This window comes from Prionailurus viverrinus, chromosome D3 (assembly GCF_022837055.1).
Source record: "Prionailurus viverrinus isolate Anna chromosome D3, UM_Priviv_1.0, whole genome shotgun sequence".
NCBI lineage: Eukaryota > Metazoa > Chordata > Mammalia > Carnivora > Felidae > Prionailurus > Prionailurus viverrinus.
The window spans coordinates 34,191,069-34,207,393 of record NC_062572.1 but is presented as its reverse complement, the minus strand read 5'-3'; the positions used below and the strand labels follow the sequence as shown (position 1 = coordinate 34,207,393).

At 45.1% G+C, this 16,325-nt stretch overlaps 1 protein-coding gene across 7 annotated transcripts in view; it reads left to right on the top strand.

Moving 5' to 3' along the window:
- Positions 1–12,314, top strand: part of LOC125149105 (piezo-type mechanosensitive ion channel component 2) — a 474,283-nt gene extending 461,969 nt beyond the window's left edge. For 6 of the 7 annotated variants that reach the window (XM_047827748.1, XM_047827749.1, XM_047827746.1 and 3 more), the window contains 7 exons: positions 2,327–2,515; positions 2,864–2,956; positions 4,527–4,699; positions 6,545–6,673; positions 7,865–7,944; positions 10,289–10,472; positions 11,566–12,314. In XM_047827748.1, the coding sequence (XP_047683704.1) occupies positions 2,327–2,515; positions 2,864–2,956; positions 4,527–4,699; positions 6,545–6,673; positions 7,865–7,944; positions 10,289–10,472; positions 11,566–11,818 (1,101 nt within the window). In that variant the 3' untranslated portion in view covers positions 11,819–12,314. Of the gene's footprint in view, positions 1–2,326; positions 2,516–2,863; positions 2,957–4,526; positions 4,700–6,544; positions 6,674–7,864; positions 7,945–10,288; positions 10,473–11,565 lie in introns of those variants that run through there. The other variant, XR_007145811.1, reaches the window with a different exon arrangement.
- Positions 12,315–16,325: the final 4,011 nt, after the last annotated feature.

Sequence of the window (16,325 nt, the reverse complement as noted above, 5' to 3'; positions counted from 1 at the left end):
TTTAAATCACACGTAGTACAATTTGCTAAGGAACTTAGGTGTGTGGGACGTCAGTGTCAGGGGAATCCAGGCGAATCTGGTACGCGTTTTTACTCCATCCCATCAGAGACAGAAACGTTACCAGTGACCGTCTCTTGTCCAGTATAAAGCAGAAGAGGAAGCTGCTTTTAAAAGTAAATTTTCTTGGGGCACCTGGGTGGCTCATTCAGTTAAGTGTCCGACTTCGGCTCAGGTCATGATCTGGCGGTTTGTGAGTTCGGGCCCCGTGTCGGGCTCTGTGCCAACGGCTCGGAGCCTGCAGCCTGCTTCAAATTCTGTGTCTCCCTCTCTCTCTTCCCCTCCCCTGCTCGTACTCTGTCTCTCAAAATTAAATAAATGCTAAAAGAAAAAAATTAAGTAATTTTCTTGGGGATTCTTCCAAGTCGAATGTGCTGTGTTCCAGGGGCTTTATGAACACACTTTATGAAGCCAGAACAATTTCCCAAAAGGCAGAGTGTTGGCATAGGAGCACTCACAAATGCAGGCCACTCGGTCCCAGTCCTCGTTTCCAATGGTTTCCAGGCAGCCACGTCCCAAAACACTTTAGGAAGCTGATTAGAAATGTAGCCTGGAAGGTTATGCAAACCGGGAGACCCAGAAGAACATTGACTTACCCAGGAAAGGGGTGACAGGCAGTGCAGGACAGGAAGGGGGTGGTCCCTTTGAAAGGTGACCTCTCTCAGAGTTAGAGAGAGGTCCAGAGGTGCTGGCCCTGTCCTGCCCCGGGGCTGAGCAGGAGAAGGGGGAGAGCGGAGGGGGAGGTTCTGGGGATTTTAGCAGTGAGCCTCAAAGGGTGGCCTCCAGGAGAGGAACCGATATGGCACCACTACAGTCAGAAGAGACCCAGGCTGTTCTTAGCAGAGAAAAGTCTTGAACCAACAAAACACTTCGCCACCTTGTGCCTGAGCGCTCCTGCGTGAGGATGAGAGGCCGCTTGTCTCAACTTGCCTCCCAGAGAAAAAGATGAAAAAGCAAGCCTGTGTGTGTGTGTGAATATATATCTGAAATTCTCCAATACTGCAGTTTTTCTTTCGCAATAGAAAATTGTAATCAGTGGCCTCAAATTCCAGCGCAAAGATACCGAAATACAGTGCTGGATCTGAACATCGTGCCCTAACTCGGAGCACAGCCACTGAGAGGCACTATCTCCTGAGCACAGAATCCATAATGCTGCCCATATTGGCTCCCGTGCCCCCCCCCCCCTGTCCAGCCCCCCGCCCTATACTTCCAGGCCTGACTTCAGCAATCACGGACGGCCAGGGCCCATAGAGCCATTGTAGCAGTGCTGGCTCCCAGACCTCTGTCCTTGTTGGTCGTTTGTCACATGAGCTCAGCGCCTGCAGGCAGAATGTGGATGAGTTTTCCTTACCTCACCTCTAGTGAAATGAATGGCTGCCTCCGGAGGGATTGTGCCCCCCAGGATAAATCTCACAGCCAGGCTGGGGAGTGGGGGTAACCCCCATATTGTGTGTGCAGCCCAGCTTCAGGGGCTGACCCTGGAAGGCAAAAAGGTCATGGAGAAGCAACATTTAAGCAAGGATTACACGTGCTTATCTGAAGCCCTTTTGATTCCAGACAGCAAAGCTGGCTCCTTGCGCCTTGCTTAGGAGCCGTGCTTGGTGGGTCCCTAACAAAGCTGATGGAAGTGATCCCATCCCTCCCAAACGCACTGCTTTTGTAGGAGAGAGCAGGTCCCTCACTTGACGCACACTTCTGCCACCACCCCCACTTCCTGCTGTTCAGCACAGCCCCCGCTGAGGACCCGCATGGAGTCCTGGCGGCCGAGAGAGAGGGCTCTTCTGATCGTATAGAACTTATTGCAGGGCTTGAACCACACTGCCTTCTGACAACGTGTGTCATGAATGAAGTGAAAATCTTTTTTCCACCCACCAAGAGCAGGTGGTTGATAGGCACAGCTTTGGAATATTCAGGAATTTGCAGTAAAATGTCTTTCTCCTGCATGATCGATCCCTTGAAAGCAGAGGCTTTGTTCAGCAGTATTTGATCCATCGGTCCATAGGTTCATCACCAGCCAAAACCAACACAGTTTTAAGGAGAAAGTCCCTCGGGTCCCATTGGTCCCTCGTGGCACCACCGTGGGGACGTGTTGGGTGCTCCTTAGAGCTTCACATCACTACTTAATTTCCTAGAGTGACCTGAGCGAACTGAGCAGAATCAGGACTCAGTCGGGTCCTGCGGCAAGAGCGCGCACCCCTCCTCCCCGACCCAGACCCCGCCTGCTTGTCGGGGCCAGAAGCCTGAGCCCGGTGTGACCCCTCTGTTGCAGAGATACCCGCAGCCCCGGGGGCAGAAGAAGAAGAAAGTGGTGAAGTATGGCATGGGAGGCATGATCATCGTTCTGCTCATCTGCATTGTCTGGTTTCCCCTTCTCTTCATGTCCTTGATCAAATCTGTGGCGGGGGTCATCAACCAGCCCCTGGACGTCTCGGTCACAATCACCCTGGGAGGGTACCAGGTAACCGCTGTGCACCTCCCCCAGGGCTCACTCACCTGCCGGCGCCTTTCCCAATAAACAGCCACAGGATGTGGAGTTAGCTTTGGTGCTCCAGATTCCTCCCTACATTTCGGCTGGTCAGCAAAGACGTGATGTATGAGATAAGTAAAGCACCGAGGACAGTGAAAGAATCGTTTTGTTCTGGTTGGGTAATCACTTCAAAAAGAGATCTCTGAGGCCAGCTGCCCTCGGGTACCCGGGGGGGGGGGGGGGGGGGGGCGATAACACGGCGGAAATATTGTTCTTTGAACCCAGGATGCAGAGGCGGGCCTTGGAGGGCTAACGGCACCTTGTTTCTTTGTTTTCCAGCCTATTTTCACAATGAGTGCACAGCAAAGCCAGTTGAAAGTTATGGATCAGCCCAAGTTTAATAAATTTATGAAAGCTTTTTCTAGGGACACTGTAAGTAAATGCATGTAGTAGATCTCTGTGAAGACCTTTCTAGACGAAAGGTGAGCTCACTGCTTGTCATTTTGTTCACTCCTCTGTCATGGCCTGTGGTGGTGGGAGGGACTTTTCAGGGGTTACCAGGGGTCCGCAGCGCATTTCAGGCCACTGGCCCCTTCGATACTCTGAGCCATTATGTCCGTATCATTGGATATGTGTTAATAAACCTAATTGTAATTCGGGACATTTTAATGTAAGCTTAACAGATGTAGGTCCTCTTTCATATTTTTAATTTTTTTTTTAATTGTAGTAGATACTGACCCCTTTGATGGGTAGGTCTAATCTGAGAATCTATATCAAGGGAGTCATTCAAAATGTTGGAAAAGCTCTATGCAGGCCTTGCTTGTGCTGGCATTCTCTGCATTAGTAAAAGCTGGAAGCCACTGAGGGCTTCATAACTAGGGACCGGTTAAATAAGTTATGGCAAATGTATCAAGTGAATTTGATAGGCACCGGCTGCCCTAGGGCGGTCGGCGTGGGAGAAGGGGACCACCACTTTTCATTTTATTTACATGCTATGTCTTCTGAATGTTTTCCAAGCAGCGTCTTTCATAATACAAAATAGTCATTGCAGAGACTCTGCGTGGCGTGAACATTTCTCAAGATAAAACCTAAGTGAAAAAGGACACACATTCCTACTTTTTAAATTAAAACAAATGAAATCTACATTTCCTGCCATATATCACAGCGGTGATGCCCTGGTGGTTAAGTTGCGGCTGATGTATTCTCTTCCCTACCTTACAAACTTTTAATCACGTGATAAATCGAGCTTTCAGAATTAAAATCTGCTTTACAAATAATACTTTGTATTTAAAGAAAATGATTAGGCACACAGATGCTTATCTCCTTTATAAAATTATCAGCCTCTAATGCACACTGCCAAAACTAATCTTGAGGGATGTGCAGCTGTGAAGACAGGACCAGGATATTGTGGGTGGATTAAATTTGACTGGGTGGTGAGAGGGAGCACCCCTATAGTTGATACATTTCCTTCTTAATGGGGAGGAAAATGACACCAAGTCATTTGTCTTTTCTTTATTGATGAGTTGGGATGATCCCATAGCTGTATTGGTGCGGCAACATCACCAAGATTGCTCCGTGGCACTCGGGCTGCCCATCCCTGTGGGGAGGGGAACAGAATAGTGCAATTGAGCATGAAGACCATGCACTGTAAAAATTGCCCTTCCTTACTAAGAATTCCCCTTCATGTAGCCAGTTACAAAGAACAGTAATCACTTTATTTGTACATCACCACAGGGGGCACATGGGTGGCTCAGTCCGTTGGGCGTCCGACTTCGGCTCAGGTTATGATCTCAAGGTTGGTGGGTTCGAGCCCCACGTCGGGCTCTGTGCTGACAGCTCAGAGCCTGGAGCCTGCTTCAGATTCTGCCTCCCTCTCTCTCTGCCCCTCCCCTGCTCGCACTGTGTCTCTCTCTCAAAACTAAATAAACATTTTTGAAAAATTTTTATCTGTACATCCCCATATATATGATCTATTTATGCATGTGTATTTGTGCGCATACAGGGTGCTATGCAATTTCTGGAAAATTATGAAAAAGAAGACATAACTGTAGCAGAACTGGAAGGAAACTCAAATTCTTTGTGGACCATCAGCCCTCCCAGTAAGCAGAAAATGATAAGCGAACTCATGGACCCCAATAGTAGCTTCTCTGTTGTTTTTTCATGGAGTATTCAGAGGTAGTTACTGTATTTCCATGCATAATTTCCCCTTTCCCCCCAATCTAAACTTGGGGTGGGGGTGGGTGGATAGAAGTAAAGAAAAAGTCGATGGATGTGGTGTATAGCTGACATTACACTTTGGGAACGTTCACTCGATGCTACAGCTAACATCTGTGTTTACTAAATAACAGTTTGCCTAGGAATCTCTGACAAAAATAAGAACTTCTTAGTTTTCCTTTTTTCTACTCACTCCAGTTTTTAAAGAGAGGCTGGCAGTGAGTTTTGTGAATGAGAGAGAGAGAGAGGTAAAGCAAAAAGAAAAAGTGTCATGACTTATAAAATGAAATGGTCTGGACGGTTGTAAGATTTCCCTGAAAGGTGGACATTTGGTCTTAGCAATAAGGAATTGGCAGTCTCGGGAACCCGAATTCTCACTCGAATCCCTCCAACGTAGGGAGGTCCTGTCAGATCTTTTCTCGAAGCAGGAGATGTGAGAGCAGCCTGGGAGTCCCAAGATGGGAGAGCTGAGAGAGATTCCTTCTTACCTAACCTGAGCCCATGGCCAGCACGTGGCCACTACTGCACTTGTTGATCTCTGTTAAGTTTGTATTTAAACTCAGTTAACACACAGTGTAATATTAGTTTCAGCTGTACAGCATAGGGATTCTTCACTTCCATACAACACCCGGTGCACCTCACAAGTGCCCTCCTTAATCCCCATCACCTATTTCACCCATCCCCCCACCCACCTCCCCTCTGGTAACCGTCGGTTTGTTCTCTGTGGCTAAGAGTCCCTTTCCTGGTTTGCCTCTCTCTTTTTTTCCCCTTTGCTCACTTATTTTGTTTCTTAAATCCTGCACATGAGCGAAATCATATGGTATTTTTCTTTCTCTGAGAGACTTATTTTGCTTAACATAATACTCTCTAGCTCCATCCATGTCTGTGCAAATGACAAGATTTCATTCCTTTTTACCGCTGAGTAATATTCCATACACACACACACACCCCACATCTTCCTTATCCATTCATGAGCGTGTCTTAAGAAAAGTTCTTGCATTCAGAAGCCCAATGTGTTAGTGAAGCAATCGGGGAACCTCAACACAATACACTAGTTGGTTGGCTTAGTGTTTGTTTGTTTGTATTTGTCATAGTCTTGTGATTCAGGATTCTATGCCAGCAGTCAAGTGACAGGTTCATTGGGTTCATGGTTCCTGGCTTCTAGGATAAAACTAAGAAAGAATTCTTATAGGTACAGAAGAAGGCTTCTCCAATCTAAAGTGAACTTACAAGGAAACAGTAAAGAAATATCTGAAAGGGGGCTGTTCAGAATTGAAAGAACTCTTTCTTTCATCTTATTTTCTCCTTTAGAACATCCCAAATTCCTCACATGAAATCCTGTACTGCCAAAATTCACTTTCTAGCCTTTTCTTTGAAGAGTTACCATAATAATAATAATAATAATAAATAACAATATTAAAGATCAACTCTTGATGGAACATTCTTTAAAAGCATGGATTCTATTAGTCACCATGGAGACTAACCTCACTAGATTAATAAAAAAAAAAGTGTTTCAGAAACTCATTATCAGAGCATCAAGACGGTTTCTCTTCTAGTCAACAGACTCTGCCCTCTCACCTGCCATCTGTTTTAAAGGTGTTTGTGGCCTCCCCGGGCTTTACTAACTTGGTTGTCTGAGAAGCTGGACGTAAAGGTGAGGTGGACAGAAAAGGTTGGGGGTGACAGTTGTGGATCCAAGGAAGACTTGGTGAGATTAATAAAATGAAAAGTCAAGTGAATTTTTGAACGTCTCTTCTAGACTTCCAAGTAATCACTGACATTGAGCCTTTTTATTTCTCTTCACAGAAACATGAGTTTGGGTGCAAAGGCAGAAATTGCAACCGATAAGCTTTCTTTTCCTCTTAAAAATACCACACGAGAACATATAGCTAAAATGATAGCCGGCAACAACACGGAAAGTTCAAGAACACCGGTGTAAGTGATTGCTCCTGTTAATTAGCTTTAATAGATGGATATGTCTGGTACAAAATCTGCATCTGCAAACTCACGTATACCAGAAATGCAACTTTCTTCAGTAACTCAAGTCAATCTCTACTTGGAGGCCTCATTGTGTTACATTAAGGCAGCTCTGTTTTCCTCCCCCGGTACTCTGTCCACCTAGCCCTGGGAGTACTGACCTTGTTCCTGGGTAGCAAACTTTGCTCTTATCTGACCATAATCACCAAAAGCCAGAAAAAGCCCCTGGGATACCCCTCCTCTACTATGACCCCCTGGCCTGGGGTCATTGAATGGATGGGAGATGAGGGGAAGATAAGGGGTAAAAGGAAATTTGCCGGGGGGTGGGGGAGGGATCTACATCTTAATATATTCTCCTGCCATATAAGTACTCCACTTCAAACAGATATAAGCTGTGATGTCTAGATTCTCAGCAGGAGGGAGAAGAAATGCTATTGGTGTAAAACCACTAAATGAAGTATTCCAGACGTCCACCAGCCAATGCCTAGTTCTGACCTCCAGTCTGCCTTGGCCCCACTTTAATGCAGTGAATATAAGCCGCCATGATGCAGTCCTCAGACGTGCTCCCTACGACAGCCTTTGTTAATCACTAAAGTTGAAGGAACCTCAAAGACTGTCAGTTCCTCCCCCATTATTTCATGAGAGAACAGGCAGGCCTAGAAAGACACAGCGACCTGCTCAGGTCACTTAGCTTGTCCTTGGCAGAGGGAGGGTTAGGTCCAGGCCACTAGTTCTCCCCTCAAGCCTCAGTCTTGTCACTAGATAGATTCATGCCGTCCACTTGATTATAGATATATCTAGAGAGAGAGAGAGTACAGACCTAGATCCTAGCAAGAAAGACAGTCCCTTGCTTCAGAAACAGTCACAGTCATGGAAAATCTCTGTAGCAGTTTTCAAGTCATAAACTGCTCATGTACAGAGTTTACTTGAGTATTCGAATAGAAACAGGTAAAATTTTTTTGGCTTCAGAGAATTCTAGTTATAATGGAACCCATAAATTGCGATGACATCATATTGTATACATATACAAAGATTCACCATTATCGTTTGATATGAGGTCAAAGTAGCAACAAAAAAATCAATTTTATGTGGGTAAAACAACTAAAACTTAATTATGCTTCCCCTCCTTTTTTTTTTTTTAACATACAGGACTATAGAAAAGATCTACCCGTATTACGTGAAAGCACCTAGTGATTCGAATTCAAAACCTATAAAGCAACTTTTGTCTGGTAAGGCTGAGAAGGAATTATTTCAGAACTTTTTTTTTAACCTTCTTTTATTCAACTTCTACAGTTTGCATTTTCAACCTTTCTCGAGCTTCTTTCCAGTTTTCTGTCTCTGTGAGACAGAGCTTATAGGAAGCATGAGACTCCCAGCTGCGTTCCACAGCCAGAAGGAATCAGTCAGTCACCAGAAGCCATATTCTTCATTGTTTTCATTGATACAGAACTTGATGGGCTTAAATCCACATTTAGTGCCTTAGTCTGTTTACTTGTTTCTATTAACGTCCATATCTTGGGCAGAAAATGGCCTCATGCAGTATTAAATATGAAGGCCCCGGGGCGCCTGGGTGGCGCAGTCGGTTAAGCGTCCGACTTCAGCCAGGTCACGATCTCGCGGTCCGTGAGTTCGAGCCCCGCGTCAGGCTCTGGGCTGATGGCTCAGAGCCTGGAGCCTGTTTCCGATTCTGTGTCTCCCTCTCTCTCTGCCCCTCCCCCGTTCATGCTCTGTCTCTCTCTGTCCCAAAAATAAATAAAATAAACGTTGAAAAAAAAAATTTAAATATGAAGGCCCCACGATAAGAACAATAAAAAGGTAGCAGGAAATGTGTGTGATTCAGCCCAAGGGTCGTTAAGTATCAACAGTAGTCTCTAGGGACTGTATTTACCCCAAATAACAGAGATGGTAGTAAGATGATGATATGGAATTCTTAAGCATTAATTATGAAGCATTGTTTGCTTCATCAGTTGCCTGGACCAGAACAGATGGGTATGGATGGTAAAAGTAGAAGGACAACGCGGTATATATCCAAGTCACATTCATTCCTTTGCCAACATGGGTTGCTCATTGTCACCAGGCAGTATGCCAAGCACTGGAGACGGGGTTCTCCATGGTTCATGTTTAGCTGGAAGGATGGGGATTGTGTAGGTAAACAGGTAGACGCCCCCATGGAGATCTCAAGAAGTAGAGGCAGCATAGAGGTTCCGAAGACAAGGGTGGGCAGGCCCCCACATCTCTGTGCATTTCTTCCTCATGAGGTTCAGCCTGTGAAGTCCCCCTTCCCCACACCACAGGTCTTGGTGTTCTCAGGTCCTGCCGACACAACAACTTCTCTGATTAGCTTTACTGAGTTCTCTCTGATCTTTACCATAAGGCCTATTTAGCATACGTTGGTGGTTATCACCAGTTTACAAAGGGGGAACCAAGGCCCAGTGTGTGAATTACTCAGCAAAGGTTATACAACCAGTACGTGGACAAACTAGATCCAAACATGGGCCAGATGTCCCCCTTCAGAACTCTCTAGACTTCAGAACCAAGGTTCTTTTTCTTCCTGAGCATTCTCAGTGGTTCACATTCTTCTTGAGGAGGGGTTTCTTTATCTTTATGAGTCTCCTGCCTCACTCTCCATCCATCCATCCATCCATCCGTCCATCCAATAGACTTACATTGCCACACACTGTCCTAGATTCCTTTGATCTAGGAATTTAGCAGGAAATAATGCAGCCACGGCCCCCACCCTCACAGAGTTTATAGTCCACCACCATGATTCTCAGTGGAGACCATATTATCATTGGCAGTGGTGGTATTTTCTTAGAAAGGCCTACACAGAGATCTCCAAGCTTTCTGTTGGCCCTTTTACTGTTCTTCCATATTCACCCTAAGCTCCAACACAAGCAATCATTAACCACACATCATGGGTTTTCAGAACTTTCCTGAGCTTCAGGCCATCAATCCTTGCAGAAATAACCTCCTCTCGCTCTCCATCTCCACTTTACTGATGTTCTCAGCAAAATTCAACTCAGAAGTCATGTCATCTGGGAAGCCCTCATGGATCCTACCAACCAGAATTGTTCTCTCCTTGTCAGCACAGGTCTAATAGTGGTTGCCACGTGCCCATAAGTTGTGCTCATGTACATGGCCTGTTCCCATTGAGATATGGAATTGTGCTGTATTCAACTCTGTAACCCCTGATCACCTAACAGAGGGCCTTCCTCCCAGAAGACACTCAATAAATGCTAGTAATATGATTGGATTAGTCAAGTCAATAAAAAGTCAGTGATCTGGGTTTTTAAATGTCTAACTAGTTGCTTGGAATTATTAGCAAAGAAATATACTCATGTATATTAAGCACGTGTGATACTCACGTATATATCACGTATATATCACGTGGGTCTTATGCACACCTGCGGCCCACTTTTCTTTCTCCACTCACACTGTTAACATGTGCCCTACTCATCCTGGCATCACACGCTACGGATAGTGGTAATCAGGTTCTGCCATCTGACAATTGTTTGTGTGCATTGAATCTTAATATGCTTATGCTAACTTGGTTTCATTTTTCTCGTCTTGCAGAAAATAACTTCATGAATATCACCATTATTTTGTCCAGAGACAATACAACTAAATCTAACAGTGAGTGGTGGGTTCTCAACCTGACTGGAAACAGAATATACAATCAGCACGCTCAGGCCTTGGAACTGGTGGTCTTCAATGACAAAGTCAGCCCGCCCAGTCTGGGGTTCCTGGCTGGCTATGGGTAAGGATGCATTTCAATTAGCAGTCACAAGAGCCTACTTCTGTGTCATATAAAGTTGATGGGAAGCTTTGTACCTTCCTAAAATTCTTGAACTTAACAGCTGCAGTGTTAAAATTCATAGATCATTGGCCCTTCAAGAACCAGAGTCCCAAAGAAGTCAAAATGCCTTGGGTGAACAACACCATTAAGGACAGGACTAGAAGTCATAGTTCTGGTTTCTTGACTCCACGTCTTCCTGTTACGTTTGATGTAATTCAATGTTTAAACTTAGAAATTGGTGTAGGGTTATCTCTTTTCCATATAGATTGCCTTCTAACCTCAGCAGATGCTCAGTCAAGCATCGCAATTTTGGACATGGTCCAATGTCCAAAATGGTCTGATGCTATCATTTCACCGTGTTCTGATGCTTACATTCTAAGACACACGCATCCCCTACAAGACATGAAAGTCTGTTAAGAAGTCAATGTCTATGCAGAATTATAGTATTAAAATAAATAGCTAGGTGCAGAAAAGTATATATAGTACAATTGCATTTCTATCAAGTATATTATGTGGTTTCTTTATATAATATTTGCAGTAAAAACCCCTGAAGTTCATGCATGAGACTACTAGCATTGGTTGTTTCCAGAATTGAGATTTTTTTGACACTTTTATTTTTCAAGTCTTAAAGCACTGTAATGTATAAAGTGTGTTTACACAAGGAATATGAATTACCTTTAAAAAAATTTTTTTCTTAATGTTTATTATTTTTGAGAGAGAGAGAGAGCCAGAGAGCAAGCAGGGAAGGGGCAGAGAGAGAGGCAAACACAGAATCGGAAGCAGGCTCCAGGCTCTGAGCTGTCAGCACAGAGCCCTATGCAGGGCTTGAACTCACAGGCCGCGAGATCATGACCTGAGCTGAAGTTGGCTGCTTACCCAACTGAGCCACCCAGGTGCCCCTGAATTACCTTTTTAATAAACAGAGTAAATGTTTTCACCAAAGGGAAAAACTCTAGAGAAATTTTGTTATTTTTTTCTTTTAGACGTGTTCTATTAACTGTGTTTAACTGGTAGATACAATTTCTAGCTACCTTTTTTTTTTTTTTTTCCCCAGTATCATGGGATTGTATGCTTCGGTTGTCCTTGTGATTGGGAAGTTTGTCCGTGAATTCTTCAGTGGGATTTCTCACTCCATCATGTTTGAAGAGCTTCCAAATGTGGACCGAATTCTGAAGTTGTGCACAGATATTTTTTTAGTTCGAGAGACAGGGGAACTGGAACTCGAGGAAGATCTCTATGCCAAATTAATATTCCTGTACCGCTCACCAGAAACCATGATCAAATGGACTAGAGAAAAAACAAATTGATGCTTTAAGACACAGACTGCAGATCAAATTAACATTTGAATTTTTAAAAAAGCACAATATCCTCATAAGAGCTAAGCATTTCTAGTTGGATGGAAATGGTTTCTCTTCTGACAGGCGGTCAAAAGGAGCTGACTTCCTTCTGCAGTCTAAGCTACCTTGTAAATGAAGGCGCTGTTGAAAATGTTATTTGTAATTCCATTTCTCCAAAATCAGGGCTATTTGTTTTATGATATAGTCAACAGTGTCTTGCATTCTGATTGACGATGCAAAGGAATCATTTATGGGTCTCCTCCCTCAGAGAAACAGGAGAGAAGAAGGGAAAAGGAAAGTTGCCCATGGTTTTCTGGGCGGAGCCCGCACACTTCCTGAAGAGATGCTCTAGTTCAGTAGGCCGCACCCTGTTGCCAACGGGGAAGCTGCTGTGGGGAGAACAGATGGGCCTCAGCACGCCCCGAAAACACGCAACAGCAATAGGAGGCTGAAACTCCTGAAGAGATTTCTGGGGCGGGGGGGGGGGGGGGGGGGGGGACAAGAGAGGGAGCCAAAGACCCATGAAGATACCAGTGGACGAACGAGCCTCATTCTAAGCAAAAAGTTAACATTAGTGACACTCTTACTGCCTTATCTTAACTGAAGACTAGTAAAAAAAAAAAAAAAAAAAAAAATCTTTCCATTAAACACCAGTGACTTCTCAGGAAAAAAGAAAAAAAGCAGCAAAACAAAAATGGGGACACCGGTTTTGTCGAGGCCCAGCAAATGACTCGCCTCAGTGGTGGCTGTTATGCTTCAGAGTTCGGCTCCTCCTCAGACACAGGCTCCAGGTAGAATGATGAAAATGGCGCCCAGCTGGGTGTGGAAATCTCTGACTCTGTAACTCTTTCCCAGCTGAGGTCACGAGCGCCCTTCTACCTTTTTCCCCTCCCTCAACACGCTTTTTCCCATTTCGATGATTTAAGGCAATGGTTTTTTCCAGTATGTGACATTTTCCTTCCTGTTTTTCAGGTATATCGAAGAGTTTACATATTCCAATTCACATTTTTACATCTGAGACGGGTTTTTTAAGTTCATAGTTATGGAAGAAATATGTATATTGAGCTTGGGGAAATAAAAAAAAACGGCCTTTTCTTAAATTATTATTATTGGTAATACAACCTCTTCATTAAATAACAATGTAGCATGAAAATTTATGATTGAAATGTAGTTTTCATTCTGTATTAAAATACAGTTTCTGAGGAGTCATTAAATGGACTAGACCGTGTCCAAAAAAATGACCCTATGTAGTCTGTTCAGGACTGACTTAAAATAAAGCACATCTTGCAAAGCCATTTCAAGAATAGTCTTCATTCTGCCTCCTTTGCGTGAAGTAGGAAAGAATTACTATTTTCAATACTGTGTACAAGGAGTTTAAAAAAATCATGGTAAGGGAATATGGAGCTTTAAAAAAAACCAGAGATCAGACGGTGTTCGGTGTCTTCTAGAGAACTGGTGCATATTTTTCTTCAGGCGGGAAAGCCAGCGTACTTCCCACCCTGTGGCAATCAGCTCCTCCAGCCGTCGTAGCAGTAAACTCAGACCACAAACTGTGGCCCACACTCGGATTTCCCAACAACACGAAGAATCATTGTGCGTATTCCGGGTTGTGAACTCTTTCTCTGGAAACAGGGCAGCTCAAGGGAGTTTCCAGAGAACAAGTTATGACACATTCAGGAAAGAGGAGAAGTAGGAAATCCTCCCGAGAAGAAAGTGGAAAGTCAAACTATACCAGAATGGTAATGCTCTTCAAGAGAGCAATTTCCAGGGTTCAAGAAGAAGCTTCCTGTATGTGTGGGGGGAGGGGGGGGATAGAAGGAAATATAAAAGATAGAAATAAAGGATTGTAGAAAGGAGGCGCTTCCTCCGGGGAGGCATGTGCTAGAGTGGAAATGGCAGACAACGAGGAGGTCCGCAGGCCTGGCCAGGCCACCGCTGGGCAGGGAACCCCCGGGCCAGCAGGCCCTGTCCCCTCTCAGCCCCACGTATCTGACACATGAAGGGATCGTCGTACTGTAGCCAGCCACGTTCCAAGCCCCGGCCCGGCGGACGCTCCTTGTGAAAATGGCCTGCCACCTTAGATTGGGTTCTCTGGAGACGGCCTCCGAAATGAACAGCCTGGACCAAGGACGTTTGGGGCAGTGGTCCCGGGAGTTACACTGGTCAGCAAGGAAGGCAGGATTGAGCAGAGGGATGTGCTGCCCCGTCACGCAGCTGCAGCTGAACGTCACCCAACCCTTCAGGGCACTTGAGATCTGGGGTGGTTCTGCCTCGTCCCGGGCAAGGGCATGGCAACTGGATGCTGGAACAGGAAGTTGTTGCCACCGCCACTCCCTGTGCGGGTTTCACCTTTGATGAGACGGGAGCCTACTCCCTGGAAGGAGGGGCACAGCCTTGACCCATGAGCACGGGCGTGTGGGCGTGCAGAGGGCATTCGTGGAGTCTGCAGTATCCATCACTGTCTATCCTTGGGCCACTCAGACCCGCTGGCTTCTTGTAAGAAGATTGTGAGGACTTACTTCCCTTATGAGGGAAGAGTAAGACGCAGGAGATCCGGCCCCTGCTGCCGCAGCTGGTTTTGAAGCCAGACATAATACTCAGCATCTATCCTCCACCACCTGTTCTAGGTTCCCCTCACCCTCATCTGGTCCCTGTCCCAATGAGGCAGGGAGCCGGGCAGGGTGAGCCAGACCCTCGGCCATAGGGGCCCAGCGTCCTCGTTACCAGCCTTGCTCTGGTCCCAGCTGCCGCATTTACCTCTTTTACTGTTCGGTCTGGTCCCCCCGGGACCCCTGAACACCAGCGTCTGCCTCCCTCCCCCACTGTATAGCCGCAGCCTTCCTCTCTCAGCCTACCCTTTCCGTAAGGTGACCCTGTGCATAAGGTGACCCCATCTGTAATGTGGCTCCATCCGTAAGGCGGCCCTGTCCCTTGCCAGAACTGTCATATTGTCCTTCTAGTTTAGTGATCCTTTCTAAAATGATTATTTTCCTTTTTCACTGGCTTTCAAATCCTGATTTCTATTGTTCTTTGGTGTCTTGTATTAATTGCTAATTTACTTTCGTCTGTTTGAAATACTGGGTTATAGCTTTCACCCGTGTTGTTGCGGCCATGCCTTTCTGGTAAACTTGTATTGTCTCTAGGGACCTGATTCTGCTCTTTATTCTTTTTTACTGATACGAATTTGATATTGTATTTAAGTACAGCCCTTTTCTGTGGCTCCTTGGGGTGTGGCACTAGGTTTCCCAACTTTTGGGTCAGGGGATGGCTCTTCTGGCTCTGCGACTCTGGAGACCCCTCCCACAGTCCCGGAGTGTCCACAAATATGTCTTCCATTCTGAAGCCCCCAGCTCTGCTCACCTCTCCATGAGGCCCACCCAGCCTCTACATGGTTCTCTCTTCTCATCGGCACCTGTTCTGCTCCCTCTATTCCTAGCAGTGCCCCCGAGGCTTGGGGCCTGGTCCTGAGAAGCAGTTTCTATCTGTTAGTTTTGTTGTTGTTGTTGTTGTTTTGAGAAAGGGAGAGGGAGCAAGCAGGAGCAGGAGAGAGGGGCAGACAGAGAATCACAGTATTCAACAAGGAAGAATACATTTAATTTCACAGTTAGGGATAACAGCCTTACATTTCCCTGGCTTGCTTAAATCAATTACTTGCGATAAAGGTGCTTTAGGACAGTGTGCACAAGTGATTAGTTCTTGGAAGCCTACATTGTTTGGAGGAAGAAGAATTTTTTGTAAAAAAATAAGCTATTTTTCATTAGCTTAGAGCATCGTTTCAAGTTATAAATACCTGTGGTATTTAATGTGGGTGCACCCACATTAATGAGGCCATCCTTCAACACCAGCCACACTGCTTCTTGGGACATCTTCATGGGACCTCCAATGGTTAGTCTAGATTTTGTCCCCAGAAGGTTCTGAAGTAGCTCAGAACACTCTATTCGTTAAGTAATTTCCATTACTCTATACCTAAGACCAAAATTTCAATCTCTAAATAATTTTCCACTACAAACTGTGTCCCAGTACTTTGGCTGACATCACCTAGGTGAGGTTCTGCAGTGAAATAAGGTGGCAATATTAAGACACTTGACAAGTAAAATACTAATATGGAATTGTTCCAAATTGAAATATAAGCCTCCTGTCCTTTTTCAGTGAGAAAGGGAAGTTAAAATATTAACTATTCATTTATTAATTAACTATTGATTAACTATTAATCAAGTCAATGTCCAAGAACTCAAGAACACTAATAGCTTTCTTATCTTCACGAATTAAAAGTCAAAGAGATTAAAGCCCTCCATTTCTGATTCTGATCAGTCTCAGGCAGAGATGTTCTCAGCCCCTTAGAGAAATTGAGGTCACTTCAGGAAAGCAGCTTGTGTTGTCTTCACAGATTCTTTTGGTCCTTACGATGGCAATTCAATTCGGGGCACCTGGGTGGCTCAGTTGGTTAAGCATCTGTTGACCTCAGCTCAGATCATGA